Source organism: Rhinopithecus roxellana, chromosome 9 (assembly GCF_007565055.1).
Source record: "Rhinopithecus roxellana isolate Shanxi Qingling chromosome 9, ASM756505v1, whole genome shotgun sequence".
In the NCBI taxonomy this organism is placed as follows: domain Eukaryota; kingdom Metazoa; phylum Chordata; class Mammalia; order Primates; family Cercopithecidae; genus Rhinopithecus; species Rhinopithecus roxellana.
This window is the reverse complement of record NC_044557.1, coordinates 6780019-6797891: the sequence shown is the minus strand read 5'-3', so window position 1 is coordinate 6797891 and position 17873 is coordinate 6780019. Positions and strand designations below refer to the sequence as shown.

General features: G+C 43.2%; 1 protein-coding gene across 6 annotated transcripts in view; it reads right to left on the bottom strand.

The window, feature by feature from the left end:
- Positions 1-17873, bottom strand: part of RNF170 (ring finger protein 170) — a 47746-nt gene that overhangs the window by 4362 nt on the left and 25511 nt on the right. For 5 of the 6 annotated variants that reach the window (XM_030938116.1, XM_010356272.2, XM_030938113.1 and 2 more), the window contains 3 exons: positions 13665-13773; positions 8826-8899; positions 5189-5299 (listed from right to left, as the gene is read on the bottom strand). In XM_030938116.1, coding sequence (XP_030793976.1) covers positions 5189-5299; positions 8826-8899; positions 13665-13773 — 294 coding nt within the window. The remainder of the gene's footprint in view (positions 1-5188; positions 5300-8825; positions 8900-13664; positions 13774-17873) is intronic. The other variant, XM_030938115.1, reaches the window with a different exon arrangement.

Below are 17873 nucleotides of genomic sequence, written 5' to 3'. Positions count from 1 at the left end.
GCCTTTATTCTGTTACAATTTCATCACATACCAGGTTTTCTTTTTTTTTTTTTTTTTTTTTTTTTGAGACGGAGTCTGGCTCTGTCTCCCAGGCTGGAGTGCAGTGGCCGGATCTCAGCTCACTGCAAGCTCCGCCTCCCGGGTTTACACCATTCTCCTGCCTCAGCCTCCGGAGTAGCTGGGACCACAGGCGCCCGCCACCTCGCCCGGCTAGTTTTTTGTATTTTTAGTAGAGACGGGGTTTCACCGTGTTAGCCAGGATGGTCTCGATCTCCTGACCTCGTGATCCACCCGTCTCGGCCTCCCAAAGTGCTGGGATTACAGGCTTGAGCCACCGCGCCCGGCCCACATACCAGGTTTTCTTACTCATTAAATATCTGACACAAAAAATAATAATTGAGTAATAGTATGCTTCACATTTTAAAAATATGAAGGAAAAATTTTAAAGGCCGGATGCAGTGGCTCACACTGGTAATCCCAGCACTTTGGGAGGCCAAGGCTAGCAGACTGCTTGAAGCCAAGAGTTTTGAGATCAGCCTGGCAAACAGGGCAAAAACCCATCTCTACTAACATACAAAAATTAGCTGGGCATGGTGGCACACACCTGTAATCCCAGCTAGTCAGGTGGCTGAAATATGAGAATTGTTTGAACCCAGGAGGCAGAGGTTGCAGTAAGCTGAGATTGCGCCATTGCATTCTGGCCTGGGCAACAGAGCGAGACTCTGTCTCAAAAAGAAATGAAAATAAAAATGTTAAATGACTTTTTAAACTTCAGTGGTAGCTCTTAAATTTGAAACAGGTTGCATTTTTAAAGAACCATCCTAGTGATGTCACCAGAGGATATGTAAAAAAAAAATTGCTGGATCAAAATTGCAGAAGAGGCTCCCAAATAATTATGGAGGACAACATGATTGGATTAAGTTTTTTTTTACTGCTTAATGAAAAATGGGTAAATCTACCCATTATCATTCATAACAGTTGAAACTCTATGCCCTGAAATGTACACGACCTCACAGAACAAGGAACAATGGAGCATGAGCACATGTGTGTTTAATACTGAAGCATCTGCATAGCTTAATATATTTGGCTGGGAGCAGCAGTATCAATTCTTACCTTAACAGTAATTCATTCATTTATTCAACACACATTAAGGCACTGAATTTGGCACTGGTGAATAAATAAATTTGGCAATGGTAAATAAATAAAAATGGTCCTTACCCTTATGAAGCTTTTAGTTTACTGAGAGAAAGATAACGAACAAGAATTGAGTGCTGTCTATGATAAACGCCATGAAGGAAAGGTACAGAGGGCAGCCACAGAGCAGGGAAAGCTTCTCCAAGAAGGGTCTACTTGGGAGTTATACCTGATGTAAAGGATGAGTTGATGGGTGCAGCACACCAACATGGCACAAGTATACATATGTAACAAACCTGCACGTTATGCACATGTATCCTAGAACTTAAAAGTATAATAAAAAAAAAAAAGTTGTCATCTAAAGACTGGGAAATCACCATGAGAGCAGAAGGACAAGCATTTCATGCAGAGGAAGTGTCAGGTGTGACAGCCTTAAGGTGGAAGGAGTTTGTGTGTGTGCTGAGAGCATACAGCAGGGTGGCTGCAGGGTGGTGATTGAGGCGGATAACAGAAATTTGGAAAGGAAGGAAGGACCAGATTCTGTGGCGCCTCGTAAGCCACAGTAAGGAGTTGGAACATTCAAAGACATTGGGCCACAAGTGGTGGCTCATGCCTGTAATCCCACCACTTTGGGAGGCTGAGGCAGGAGGACCACTTGAGCCCAGGAGTTTAAGACCAACCTGGCCAACATGGGGAAACCCCATCTCTACAAAAATATAAAAATTAGCTGGGTTGTGGTGGCATGCACCTGTAGTCCCATCTACTTGGGAGGCTGAGGTGGGAGGATGGCTTGAGCCCAGGAGGCAAATGTTGCAAGCGACCCAAGATTGCACCACCACACTCGAGCCTCAAAACAAACAAACAAAATGGAAGTTTTCAAACACAAGAGCATCATGGGCCGGGCGCGGTGGCTCAAGCCTGTAATCCCAGCCCTTTGGGAGGCCGAGACGGGGGGATCATGAGGTCAGGAGATCAAGACCATCCTGGCTAACACGGTGAAACCCCGTCTCTACTAAAAAATACAAAAAACTAGCCGGGCGAGGTGGCGGGCGCCTGTAGTCTCAGCTACTTGGGAGGCTGAGACAGGAGAATGGCGTAAACCCAGGAGACGGAGCTTGCAGTGAGCTGAGATCCGGCCACTGCACTCCAGCCTGGGCCACAGAGCGAGACTCCGCCTCAAAAAAAAAAAAAAAAAAAAAAAAAAAGAGCATCATGGTCTATTTATGTCCAGAAAATATTTATCAGGCTGCTGTGGCAGGGAAAAAAGTAGAAGTGAGGAGGCCACTGTGGTTGCTGTGAGCAGAGATGACAGGGCTGGACCAGCACAATGTCTACAGTGATTAAAAGAAGTGGACACAGGCTGGGCATGGTGGCTCACACCTAAAATCCCAGCACTTTGGGAGGCTGAGGGGGTGGATTGTTTGAGCCCAGGAGTTCGAGGCCGTCCTGGGCAGCATGGCAAAACCTAGTCTCTACAAAAAATTAGCCAGGTGTGGTGATACACCCCTGTGGTTCCAGCTACTTGGGAGGCTGAGGCAGTAGGATGGCCTGAGCCTGGAAGGTTGAGGCTGCAGTGAGACGTGATCACACCATTGCACTCCAGCCTGGGAAGGAGTGAGACCCTGTCTCAAACAACAACACAGTCAAGACATTTTTGTTCTTTTTGAAACAGGGTCTCACTCCATCACCTAGGCTGGAGTGCAGTGACGTGATCCTGGCTCATTGCAACCTCTGCCTCCCGGGCTTAAGCAATTCTCCTACCTCAGCCTCCCAAGTAGCTGAGACTACAGGTGCACACCACCATGCCTGACTAATTTTTGTATTTTTTGGTAGAGACGAGGTCTTGCTAAGTTGCCCAAGCTGGTCTCAAACTCCTGAGCTCAAGTGATCTGCCTGCCTCAGTCTCCTAAAGTGCTGGGATTACAGGCATGAGCCACTGTGCCCTGCCAGCAAGAATATGTTGATGCAGTAAAAATAATAGGATACCCCAAAAATAGAAAGAAAAGATAGGATTACTTATAGATCAGATGAGAGGAATGAAGAAGAGGAGGAAATAAAAAATGAGAAAAGAATAGACTATGTCAAAGAGGGAATCAGCTAAATACTCCACATGTTAAGTTAGAGATGCCTGTGGAGCACCCACGCTGAAATGGAAGCAAAGCAGTTGGATCTACAGAGTCTGGAGCTCAGAGAGGAGAGGTCTGGGCTGTCACTATAAATTTGGATTTAGTACATTCTAGTTTTTGAAGTACTTATTCGGTTTTACATTTCTAAGAATGTGTTAGATTTTGATAAAACAAGAATGAGTCAGTAAAATGTGGTAGTTTTTGATTTATCAAATACTTCTAAGGTAAGGGGAAGAAAGGTTATCTGTATAGTGTTCTGCTTTTAAATAGCTAAGATGACATATAAACATATCCCTCCAAACTTTTTTTTTTTTGACATGGAGTCTCACTCTGTTGCCCAGGCTGGAGTGCAGTGGCACGATCTCAGCTCAGTGCAACCTCTGCCTCCTGGGTTCAAGTGATTCTCCTGCCTCAGCCTCCTGAGTAGCTGGGACAACAGGCGCAAGTCACCATACCCAGCTAATTTTGGTATTTTTAGTAGAGATGGGGTTTCACCATGTTGGTCAGGCTGGTCTCAAACTGGCAACCTCAAATGATCTGCTCACCTCAGCCTCCCAAAGTGCTGGGATTATAGGTGTGAGCCACTGTGCCCAGCCTAAACCTGGAATTTTTTGGAGTTTCACTCTTGTCGCCCAGGCTGGAGTGCAGTGCGCAATATTGGCTCACTGCAACCTCTGCCTGCCGGGTACAAGTGATTCTCCTGCCTCAGCCTCCCATGTAGCTAGGATTACAGGTGCCTGCCACCACACCCAGCTAATTTTTGCATTTTTAGTAGAGACAGGGTTTCACCATGTTGGCCAGGCTGGTCTCGAACTGCTGACCTCAGGCGATCTACCCACCTTGGCCTCCCAAAGTGCTGGGATTACAGGTGTGAGCCACTGCAACCAGCCAACCTGGAATTTTTTTTTTTTTTTTTTGAGATGGAGTCTCGCTCTGTCGCCCAGGCTGGAGTGCAGTGGCACAATCTTGGCTCACTGCAAGCTCCACTTCCTGGGTTCACGCCATTCTCCTTCCTCAGCCTCCCAAGTAGCTGGGACTACCAGCACCCGCCACCACACCCGGATAATTTTTTTGCATTTTTAGTAGAGACGGGGTTTCACCGTGTTAGCCAGGATGGTCTCTATCTCCTGCCTTATGATTTGCCCGTCTCGGCCTCCCAAAGTGCTGGGATTACAGGCGTGAGCCACCACGCCCGGCCCCAACCTGGAATTTTTTAAGGGAACATTTCAAACAGGGCTAGGGCAAATAGAATAAACCGTAACTGTGAAACTGTTGAAGTTTTCAGTTGTAACTTTTCTCAAAAAACAAATGGTGTTTTAGTATCACATAGAAGTAACTAATTTTCTATTTCCCTCTAATTTTTTCTATTGCTTTTCTGCTAGTTTCTCTTTCATAAAAATTTTTATAATGCTATTTGTTTTTTAAGAAAGAAAATTGTAGTCCTTGGGAAAGCTGCAACATAGTGATTGGCAGCAATAAAGGTAAAAACTTGACCTAACACATATGATGATATATTTTTTTCTTTTTCTTTTCTTGTTTTTTGAGAAAGGGTCTCACTCTGCCACCCAGGTGGGAGTGCAATAATGCGATCATGGCTCACTACAGCCTCGACCTCCTGGGCTCAGGTGATCCTCCTATTTCAGCCTTCCAAGAAGCAGGGACTACAGGCATGTGCCAACACTCCTGGCCAATTTGTTGGTATTTTTTATAGAGATGGGGTTTCATCATGTTGCCCAGGCTGGTCTCAAACTCCTGGGCTCAAGTGATCCACCTGCCTTGGCCTCCCAAAGTGCTAGGATTACAGGTGTGAGCCACTGTGCCTGGCCAAGATTTTTCATAGTCAAAGAATACTTGTTGGTAAACCTCACTTTACAAAAGAGAAGAAATGTATCTTCCTCTAACTTTGAACATGCTTTAGCATTACTTACAGATCTGGGTTGCCCTGAGAATCTCCGGTTATAATCATTAATATCCTGATGCAATCTCACAACATCCTGAGACTGATCATCTTCACCAAATACCGTTAGGAGTAAGGTTACCTGTATATTACAGAAAAAAAATTATTTCAACTTTCTGCATCATTATGTTTTTCATTTTGTGTTATTATTCAATAGAATGGTAAAGGCTTCTATATTTATATTTCATTCATTTTTAAATAAAGGCAACCTGGAGGAGGGGAGTAAGTAACTGCTTTGCAATAAAATTCAGTGCAGCATAGAATTTGAACTCCTGTAAGATAAAATAGGCACCATATCCAACTACTGGTCTAATATTTTCCTGTCCACACTAGGGATAAATTCAGTAGTTCTCTATTTGGGCTGACAGATATTTGAAGATGCAAGAATGATAAGGAAACATTCAGGAGGAAAGTGACTTACAATATATAATTGTCACTTTAAGACAGAAAAATTATGTTTTTTTTTTCAGTATTAAAATAATGATTGGTTATTCTTACTGGTATTTGAAAGATCTTTGAATGCTACCAACCATAATATAAAGATTATGTTATTGCAGGGACCAGCTCTCAAACACCAATTCCTACTATAATAAAAAAAAAGAAATTTTTGATATTGTTATATAACATAATACATTTAACCATGCTTCCTTCATGGTTGTGGTAACAAGGATATACAAATGTCCCGGGACCATACTCAGGTAATCTGACGGTGACAGTACCTTGAAAAATAATTACACTTTAGGACGTAGCACCCTTACAGAAAATGGTCACTAATGATTGTATGATGACATAAAAGAAGGAGTGGTGGCCGATTTAGTTTTAAATCATTTAGTTGTTGTTTTATCCTTCCTCAGTTCAGCTGTAAAACCAAGGCTTCCCACTGCTTACATGCTTTCCAAACAGCTAAATGAAGGCATGACTAAGCACAGAAGGTGGTGAGAACAGCAGGTGCAGCCATCGGTTCCTTCACAAATTTGTTAATGAAAATGCATTCTTTCAATACACATTAATGGAACACCTATGGTGGGGCAGGCACTCTGCTAAGTGCTAGGTATGCCAAAAAAATGAAGACACAAGCCTGCTCCAGGGTGACTACAACACCCACAATGAAAGGAGATGCAGACCTGGCCAACAGCCTTACATGGCCCTGGGGCAGGTGCAAGAATGCTGCTGTGAGAGCGAGGATCTCTTCTGGGGTGGTCAGAAAGCCTGATACTGAGCTAAGCCTGGGAAACAGTGGTAGGACTGTGGCTGGTGTACACACATTCAAGGGGAGAAGCAGTGAGTGTGTTCCAGTCAGAGGCCTGTGTATTGCTATTTCCATGACCATTTACTGAAGGGGCCTACTGAAAACAGGAGGTAGAACAAGCATTTACCATCTGTCTTGCCCCCAGGATGAATTACTCTTCGCTTAGGGAACCAAGAGCTATTATATTAAGACAACTTTATCTTGATCTTCTGAGCCTCTAGTCAATTTATGGATGGTACACAGGATACCACCGGCTACTGTACACATGCCCTGTGAAAAGCCATGGGCAGAACCAAGAAGGGGGAGGGCCTGGAACTATTTTTTTAATGTAAGACCTACTCCCTGGTTTGGATATTGCTGACTGAGAGCAAAAGATGCCAAGAGGTGGTACTGGCAAATAAGCTTCAATTTTTTTTTTTTTTTAATTTTTTTTTGAGACGGAGTCTCACTCTGTCTCTAGGCTGGAATGCAGTGGCGCGATCTCAGCTCACTGCAACCTCCACCTCCCGGGTTCAAGTGATTTTTCTGCCTCGGCCTCCCGAGTAGCTGGGACTACAGGTGTGCGCCACCATGCCCAGCTAATTTTTGTATTTTTAATAGAAACTGGGTTTCACCATGTTGGCCAGGATGGTCTCGATCTCTTGATGTCGTGATCTGCCCGCCTCAAACCTCCCAAAGTGCTAGGATTATAGGCGTGAGCCACCATGCCCGGCCATAAGCTTCAATGTTGATTGCCTTGTGTCGCGCATCAAATCAGCCAGAGAGGCATACAGAAACATCAGTTTTCCTCCTGACCATGTGACCACAAGTAAAATATGAAAGAGGCAGAATTTGAGAATGTAGAAGCAAGAATGGTAAGAAAATGACTTGGACCTCCCTCTTTACACCAAAATAAGAGGGCAGTTGAGGGGAAACAGACAGCTACAATAAAGGCCAAAGGAGAGAGAGAGAGTGTGTGTGTGTGTGAACATTCCACCCACGGGTTAAGTGGAGGAATACTTTTTTTTTAGTGATGTAATCTGGTTCTATTGTCCAGGCTGGAGTGCAGTCCCATGATCATAGCTCATTGCAGCCTCAACCTCTTGAGCTCAAGCAATCCCCCCACTTCAGCCTCCCAAGTAGCTGGGACTACAGGTATATACCACCACACCTGGCTAATTTTATTTTTTAAAATTTTTTTGTAGAGATGAAATCTCATTTTGTTGCCCAAGCTGGTATTGAACTCCTGGCTTCAAGTGATCCTCCTGCCTTGGCCTCCCAAAGTGCTGGGATTATAGGCATGAGCTACTGCGCCCAGCCTGTTTTTTAATTTTAAATGAAATATAAATATAAAGGAAATTATGAAAAACAGTGTACAACTGATAAAATGTCCTATGTTGTCATACTTAAAAACTGAGAATGTTGGTTTCTCAGAATTGTTCAGTATTTCATTTCTCCAGTTTATCAAAGAAATGGAGAGAATTTGGCATGTCTCATCTGCAGTGACATTTCAGTCTCACGTTCATGTTTACTTACTGCCTCCCTCCTGAGGTGGCTTCGATGCTAACTGTCATGGTTTAAGCTGTTCTGGACAATGCAATGTGGCCAAGTCTCTAAAAGGAACAAAATGTTTAAAAAAAAAATCATTATATACCATTTAAAGCTAGCTGGGTCCTCACTGGAAAAAGACAGATTAAATATAAATTGAAAAGGAAAAAAATTTTTTTCAAAAAAAGTGTATGTAGAGGATATATGTTCAAGTCTGATTACGTAGTTTGGTTATTCCTTTGCTGGTACTGCTACAAAGACTTTATTGCGATTTTTGGGAAAGATTCATTTACCAGTTGTCTTTCACTACAAATGTAGGATTTCAAATAGGATTCCCTTTTTTAGTGGTATCTCAATGACAGTTTAAAAAAAATAATCATGGGCCAGGTACAGTTAAAAAAAAATCATGGGCTGGGCGTGGTAGCTCATGCCTGTAATCCCAGCACCCTTGGAGGGTGAGGCAGGAGGATTGCTTGAGCTCAGGAGTTTGAGACCAGCCTGGGCAATGCAGGAAGACCTCATCTTTACTAAAAATTAAAAAAATTAGCCAGGCATGGTGGCACATGCCTATAGTCCCATCTACTCAGGAAGCTAAGGTGGAAGGACTGCTTGGGCCCAGGAGGTCGAGGCTGCAGGAAGCTACGATCATGCCACTGCACTGCAAGACCTTTTCTCAAAAAAAAAAAAAAGTAATAAAAACAATAGAGTAACATCAAAGAAGATTTGATTAAATGAAGTTTTCTGCTAAAAAGAATAATTCCAAATGTAGATACAAAAACTATAAAAATGTACAAAATAGCATAAATGACACTTTCTGCACACAAAACATTACCGTTTGTCTACAGATTGGACAACTGATTGCCCCAAGCCATGAACCATATCGCCAGTAAGCAATAATGCAGGCACCTAATAGACAAAACAAAACAAACAAACAATCCATTAATATTGATGTTTTAAAGTCCATATATCCTCAGAAAGATTCAACTATTTGAAGTATTTTAACAGTACCACCTTATTTAAAAATACTTTTTACTTCATCCAGCCAACCTTCAGGCAAATTCATATCTAGTAAGGACTCCTAGCCATTAAAATTGTTTTAATTTAAATTCCAAGTTAAGGCCGGGCACGGTGTCTCACGCCTGTAATTCCAGCACTTTGGGAAGCCAAGGTGGGTGGATCACTTGAGGTCAGGAGTTTGAGAACAGCGTGGCCAACATGGTGAAACCCCATCTCTACTAAAAAATACAAAAATTAGCCAGTTGTGGTGGCACACGCCTGTAATCCCAGCTACTTGGGAGGCTGAGGCAGGAGAATCGCTTGAACCTGGGAGGTGGAGGTTGCAGTGAGCTGAGATCGTGTCACTGCACTCCAGCCTGGGCAACAAAGCAAGACTCTGTCTCAAAAAAAAAACAAAAAACCTCCAAGTTAAGCTACAGTTGTACACAATCAAAAGTAAGTATATATTAACTGCTTTAATACTATGAAGCTTCATACAAAATATTATATTTCCTATGTAATATAAATAAAACAATAATTAAACATCATCGTAAATATAACAACCAACAAATCAGAGCATAAATTTTCTGTTCTAAATTTGGTATGTTACAAAACACAACTTTTAAAAGAGTTTAGAAAACCAAATTATCAATGTATTAACTAATAGTAATTAGGTATTAATAGTACAAGTGGCCAGGCACGGTGGTCATGGTTGTAATCCCAGCAGTTTGGGTGGCTGAGGCAGGTGGATCATGAGGTCAGGAGTTCAAGACCAGCCTGGCCAACATAGTAAAACCCCGTCTCTACTAAAATACAAAAAAATTAGCCGGGCTTGGTGGCGGGTGCCTATAAATCCTAGCTACTTGGGAGGCTGAGGCAAGGAGAATCGCTTGAACCTGGGAGGCAGAGGTTGCAGTGAGCTGAGATGACACCACTGCACTATAGCTGGGTGGCAGTGCAAGACTCCATCTCAGAAAAAAAAAAAAAAAAATAGTACAAGCAAGGAATCAAAGGACACAAAAAGATTATATGCTCTGCCCTAATGAAGTGTATAGTCCAGTTCAAGAATCGAATCAACTCTTGCACTATGATGGATTGGATTGTTCTGCTTGAAGGTATTCACGGCCGGGTGCGGTGGCTCAAGCCTGTAATCCCAGCACTTTGGGAGGCCGAGACAGGCGGATCACGAGGTCAGGAGATCGAGACCATCCTGGCGAACACGGTGAAACCCCGTCTCTACTAAAAAATACAAAAAACTAGCCGGGCGAGGTGGCGGGCGCCTGTAGTCCCAGCTACTCGGGAGGCTGAGCCAGGAGAATGGCATAAACCCAGGAGGTGGAGCTTGCAGTGAGCTGAGATCCGGCCACTGCACTCCAGCCTGGGTGACAGAGCGAGACTCCGTCTCAAAAAAAAAAAGAAGGTATTCACAAGCAGCAAGCCAGCCGAAGATGGGCAACACAGCCTGAAGGAAGAGTCTGGCGACCTCAAGAAGGCACAGGTGTGCCAAGTGTATAAGCACCAAACTTCAGGCCAATAACAGGTGAAGGAATAGTTTTGAATACTGTCTGGTATTTAAGGAGCCAATCCACTTTTCTTTTTTGTAGGACACCTGCATCTTCAACTATCCAGGTCCCACTGTGAATCTGAACTAAGTGCTAAGTGCTGAACTAGGTGTCCCTTCTCCCTCCAGGAACCTCTGTGTATTCTTGCTCTTGCCTGAGCAACCTGGCTTAGCCCTCCTGTGTTCCTTATTCCTCCAGATCAAGTAAGTGTTCGGAATTCAGAACAAGCAATGGCAATCCAATTGAGGAGACCAAGGTGACATACTCAAATCAATGTAGAAGGCGAATCTTCAGCTGTGTAGTATTTACTTGATATACAAAAAAGGGCCAGGCACAGTGGCTCACGCCTGTAATCCCAGCAATTTGGGAGGCCGAGGCAGGCAGATCACCTGAGGTCTGGAGTTCGAGACCAGTCTTACCAACATGGAGAAACCCTGTCTCTACTAAAAATACAAAATTAGCTGGGCTTGGTGGCGCATGCTTGTAATCCCAGCTACTTGGGAGGCTGAGGCAGGAGAATTGCTTGAACCCAGGAGATGGAGGTTGCAGTGAGCCAAGATCGCGCCATTGCACTCCAGCCTGGGCAACAAGAGTGAAACTCTGTCTCAAAAAAAAAAACAAAAAAAAGCCTGGGTGCGGTGGCTCACACCTGTAATCCCAGCACTTTGGGAGGCCGAGGCAGGTGGATCACGAGGTCAGGAGATCGAGACCATCCTGGCTAACATGGTGAAACCCGATCTCTACTAAAAAATACAAAAAATTAGCTGGGGGTGGTGGCGGGCGCCTGTAATCCCAGCTGCTCAGGAGGCTGAGGCAGGAGAAGGGCATGAACCCAGGAGGCGGAGCTTGCAGTGAGCCCAGATTGTGCCACTACACTCCAGCCTGGGTGACAAAGTGAGACTCTGTCTCACAGAAAAAAAAAAAAAAAGGAAAAGAAATATAAAAAAGTAGTGCAGAGAAGTATGCGTTAGAGAGTAACTTGTAGAGAAGAAAGGATTTGAACTGAACTTCATAGGACAGATGAGATTTAGATAGGCAGAAAACAAGAGGGAGGACACTTCAGGTTTTAAGAACAGCAAAAGCAAATGTCGGAAAGGAGTGTCACGTGGATTAGGTTCAAGAGGAGAAACGTATCTACCTTCTCTGATGCCCATTTAATTTTCCCTGCCCAATCTTTCATAACTTGCCTGGTGATTAGCATTTCCAGTAGAAAATTAAAAGATTAAAAACTGAAATAATTGTTTTATACTTTGTTAGTTACTTAAGTGAAAACCTTAAAGAAGAGACTGGAATGAGTGGATGAAGCAATGATGAGATTGGATTGCTGAAAGAGCACAAAGTACAGAAAACCCTGCCATTACATGGTATGGGTTCCAAACATGCCATCTCCAACTGCACAAATTACACTGTATCTAATAATTCTATACTATGAAGTCAGACAAAAGGGCCAACACAATTTATAGGATGATTATATGTTACATTTTAAATTGGTCCCTATATGAAAATTTCCTACATTTTGGGAGCAATAAGACCCTATCTTGAACACAACTGTTTAAACAGAAACAATAAAAAACTAGGTCTAGTGACTGGACAAATCAAAGTGGCTTCGAGTGTTTACTATTGTATGAACCACTAATCATGCAGAACTGAGCACAGGGATTGAAGATAAACCTAGATTTAAAATCTTTGGCTCTGTCTGGGCTGGGTGTGGTGGCTCATGTCTGTAATCCCAGCACTTTGGGAGGCCAAGGTGGGTGGATCACGATGTCAGGAGTTTGAGACCAGCCAGGCCAACATGGTGAAACCCCATCTCTACTAAAAATACAAAAATTAGCTGGGCATGGTGGCAGGCACCTATAATCCCAGCTGCTTGGGAGGCTGGGGCAGGAGAATCGTTTTAACCTGGGAGGCGGAGGCTGCAGTGAGCTGAGAGCACACCATTGCACTCCAGCCTGGGCGACAAGGCGAGACTCCATTTCAAAAAAAAAAAAATTGGCTCTGTCACTTAACAGCTGGGCTACTCTTTGTAAAATGTATTATTATTATTTTTTTGAGACAGGATCTTCCTCTGCTGCCCATGCTGAAGTACAGTAGCATGATCACAGCTCATTGCAGCCTCAAGCTCCCGGGCTCAAGCGATTCTCCTACCTCAGCCTCCCCAGTAGCTGGGACTGCACGTGAGCTATTGTACCTGGCTAATTTCTTATTTTTTGTGGAGACAGGGTCTCCCTATGTTTCCCAGGCTGGCCTCCAACTCCTGGGCTCAAGCAATCCTCCTGCCTATGCTGAGATTACAGGTGTGAGCCACAGTGCCTGTTCTCTTTGTAACATTTCTTCATGTCTCTAAAGCCTGTTTCCTCATAGGTGGGATTAGATGAAGTATATTAATGTCCAATACATAGGCTTGTAATAACTGATACTTTGCCCCTCCACCTGCTATGGCATAATCAGCCATAGAAGATTTTCCTGAATCTGCAGATTCAGGAAAAATGAGGAGTGGTGGAAAGCACTCCTTCCTGATACTAAGTGTGAAATTATTCCCTTCTTACACCAAGGCATGCTCTAGGTTTCTCATTCTCCCTCATTAAACCTCAAGAGGTTGAGAGAGAGACAGACAGAGACAGAGACAAACATACTGAGACTAAGACCTTTAAGACCTTCAGTACAAACTCAGAGTCAGAAGAGGCAGGAGGGCAATGCAGGGTCTTGGGCAGGTTCTTGAGAGAATAACCTTCCTGCCCTGGGAAGGATGAATAATAAATGAAACTCCCAAAGAGTGATGAACAAAGAGGGACTCAGTGAATCCCTCATGCTATGGATCTACTTGAACTACTGTCCAAAGAAACACACTTCTGTTTATGGGGAAGCTGAATAGTTTCTTTAACTTCTGAACCCATAGCTGCTACATGGACACACTAAATAGAAAGTAAATAAGTATATTATTTAGATGCTAAGTATACTTGGTTGACAAGTAGAGCAGGATATCAGAGGTAATCTACCCTACTCACAAAATACAAAATGTGACAAAGAGAAAATTAGGAATCCAGCCTTTGTACACATAGAGGTCTTGGTCTAAACAGTCACTTTTCCCAAGTATAGTGTTGTTTGCTTACCACAAAAAAGATGTCCACAGTTGGTCTCCACCGGGAAGGAGGCTTGGTGCAGGCAGATGGGACAGTACATGTCGGTGTAGAACTGCTGTCGAGCAGCAGCAGGTGCATCCTAATAAGAACACAGGTGCACACATTGGAATACAACACGTAGCCCTCCACAGTATCTCATGTTAAATTATATTTGAGAACAGAGTCAACAGTATGTAACCCTCATCAAACTGTAAACGTGCAATAGTTTAAGGTTATAATTTTAAGAACGTTATAAGGCTATCTTGTTTTTATTTAAGCTGCATGGTCTCCACTTCCCTTACTAAACACAATTTAAAGACAAAAACTTAGATTAACTCAAGAGTTCATCTTTTACTCTACTGGAATTACATAAATTATTCTGAGTAACACAAGGCTGAGCTAGTGCATAAGCTAACAATAATAAATGCTGAGGTCGGGTGTGGTGACTCACACCTGTATTCCCAGCACTTTGGGAGATCGAGGCAGGTGGATCACTTGAGCCCAGGAGTTCCAGACGAGCCTGGGCAACATGGCAAAACCCTGTCTCTATAAAAAATAGAAAAATTAGCCAGGAGTGGTGGTGGCATGCACATGTAGTCCTGGCTACTTGGGAGACTGAGGTGGGAGGTCACCTGAGCCTGGGAGGTTGAAGCTGCAGTAAGCTGTGACTGCACCACTGCATTCCAGCCTAGGTGACAGAGCAAGACCCTGTCACAAAAAGAAAAACATATCAAATGTCAAACTGTTTTCTAAGTCTTCACTTTTTTCATTTTCAACGTCTTTTTCATTTTAAAAGTGTTGCACGTATGCAAGAAACATCCAGATATCAAAGACCTCACTAGGATGGATCATGAGGGCAAGGGATTTATCCGTAGGATTCATTGTACTTCAGGACTTAGAAAAGTGTCTACATGGCTGGGCACGTAGGCTTACACCTGTAATCCCAGCACTTTGGGTGGCTGAGGTGGGTGGATCACTTGAGGTCAAGAGTTTGAGACCAGCGTGGCCAACATGATGAAACCCTGTCTCTACCACAAAATACAAAAATTAGCTGGGCATGGTGGCATGCACCTGTAGTCCCAGCTACTCGGGAGGGTGAGGTGATAGAATCACTTGAACTCAAGAGGTAGAGGCTGCAGTGAGCCGAGATCACACTGCTACACTCCAGCCTGGGCAACAGAGACCCTGTCTCAAAAAAAAAGAAGTGTCCACATAACGTATATCTTATGTTATTGTATTATAAAAATACTTATTTATCAAAACTTGTTTTGATGGAACCCAGCAGATAAAGTTGCTAGCATGAAAAATATCTAATTACAGAAAAAGTATCAAATTTACTAAATAGGAACTGTTCTTAAGTGAATCAGATTTTTGCCACTCAATATTAATAAACAAATTTAATAAAGTTAAATAATAATAAACATAACTAAAAGGTCATACTTTCAAAACAGCCCTAAATCACCAGAATATTCTGTGATCCAAGGCTACACCTTGATGTTATAGTCACTTATGTCAGTTCTAATGCTACAAAAAGTGTACAGCACTTTATGTTCCCTTCTCCACCTTTTCTTTTCTTTTTGAGACAGAGTCTCACTCTGTCACCCAGGCTGGAATGCAGTGGTACAATCGCAGCTCACTGAAACCTCTGCCTTCCGGGTTCAAGTGATTCTCCTGCTTCAGCCTCTGGAGTAGCAGGGATTACAAGTGCCCACTACCAAGCCCGGCTAAATTTGTATTTTTAGTAAAGACAGGGTTTCACCATGTTGACCAGGCTGGTCTTGAACTCCTGACCTCAGGCGATATGCCTGCCTCAGCCTCCCAAAGTGCTGCGATTACAGGCGTGAGCCACTCCACCCGGTCTTCTCCTTATTAATTTTTAAAGAAACTGACAAAAACCAATTAACAGAGATGTCCAGTAGAACTTTCTGCAGTAATTGAAATCTTTATCAGTGCTGTCCAATACAGTAGCCACGAGCCACATGTGGCCATTGTGTACTTGAAATGTGGCCAGTGTCACTATTCACAATAGCAAAGACTTGGAATCAACCCAAATGTCCATCTGTGACAGACTGGATTAAGAAAATGTGGCACATATACACCATGGAATACTATGCAGCCATAAAAAAGGATGAGTTTGCGTCCTTTGTAGGGACATGGATGCAGCTGGAAACCATCATTCTTAGCAAACTATCACAAGAACAGAAAACCAAACACCGCATGTTCTCACTCATAGGTGGGAACTGAACAATGAGATCACTTGGACTCGGGAAGGGGAACATCACACACTGGGGCCTATCATGGGGAGGGGGGAGGGGGGAGGGGAGGGGAGGAGGGAGGGATTGCATTGGGGAGTTATACATGATATAAATGATGAATTGATGGGTGCTGACGAGTTGATGGGCGCAGCACACCAACATGGCATAAGTATACATATGTAACAAACCTGCACGTTATGCACATGTACCCTAGAACTTAAAGTATAATAATAAAAAAAAAAGATTAAAAAAAAAAAAAAAAAAAAGAAATGTGGCCAGTGTGACTAGAAGACTTAATTTCAGATTCTATTTAATTTTAACGCACTTGAATAGCCACAGGTGGCTGGTGGCTGTCATACTAGACAGCAAAGAAGAGACTACATCGCCAGCCTTATTTTCACTCTGAGAGCTGTGTGCCGGGCCTCAGGAAGAGGTGAGGCAGATGAGTGGACACTGCTGCAAGGAGACCTGAAGATTCACTTCAATCTGGGGCCCCTCCGTAGCTGAACCCAGTCATGAAATCGCTAGTGTGAGTGTTAGCAAATCTTAGCAGTCTCATATGTTAATGAGAATAATTATAATTGCCTTACTTATGTCTAAAGATTAAATACGATTGTTGTTTGAGAAATCACTTTGTAAATTATAAAACACTATCTCAACATGAATTATGGGTAATAATTGTTATGGAACACAGTACTACTAATAGGCTTAAAGTATTGCTTTTTTTTTAGAAGGAGTCTCGCTCTCTGTCACCAGGGTGGAGTGCAGTGGCGCAATCTCAGCTCACTGCACCCTCCCCCTCTGGGGTTCAAGTGATTCTCCTGCCTCAGTTTCCCAAGTAGCTGGGACAACAGGTGAGCGCCACCATGCCCAGCTAATTTTTGTATTTTTAGTAGAGATGGGGTTTCACCATGTTGGCCAGGAGGGTCTTGATCTCTTGATCTCGTGATCCGCCCGCCTCAGCCTCCCAAAGTGCTGGTATTACAGGCATGAGCCACTGTGCCTGGCCCTGCTTAAGTTATTCTTGTATCAATGAATATAAGTTCCATGAGGGTAGGAATTTTTGTCTGTTTAATTCACGATTGAATTCCCAATGCCTAGAAAATGTATGGCATGTGGTAGATGTTCAAAAAATATTTGGTGAATGGATAAATTATAAAACCCTTATTGGGGCCAGGCGCGGTGGCTCATGCTTATAATCCCAGCACTTTGGTTTTAGTGGAGCAAGCACAGCTCACTGCAGCCTCAACCTCCCAGGAACAAGAGATCCTCCCACCTCAGCCTCCTGAGTAGCTGGGACTATAGCTGTACACCACCATACCCAGCTAGCTTTTGTATTTTTAGTAGAGACGGGGTTTTGCCATGTTGCCCAAACTGGTCTGGAACTCTTAAGCTCAAGTGATTCTCCCGCCTTGACCTCCCAAAGTGCTGGGATTACAGGTGTGAGCCACCATGCCCAGACTGTAATCCTAGCACTCTGGGAGGCCGAGGTGAGAGGAGTGCTTGAGCTCAAAAGTTGGACAGCAGCCAGAGCAACATAGTGAGGCCCTGTCTCTTTTTAATAAAAAAAACAAAACCCTTATTGGAAGTGAAGTTTGATCAGTAGGAAAGGAATTTTTAATTTTGTTTCTTGATGTTAGATATCTCAGCATGAAGGTGTACAATATCCTATTTATTCCAGGCTTCATAAAGTGTATCTCCAATTCTTAGAGATTCCATTTGGTAAAAAGCAAAGAACAAACAGGAAAAAAGTTAATTTTTTTCTTTGCCTAGCTAGTTTTATTGTTACAACTTTGGCAACTGAAGAAAAAAGGAGGAAAAAACCAAAACAGCCACCTCTTCTAATTATTTCTTTGTAGATATTAGGGAGTATATGTCAGAAAAAAATGGTTTTTCTACTACATTTCATTAAGGTCAATTAGACAGCAATTATTTCTACACTAAT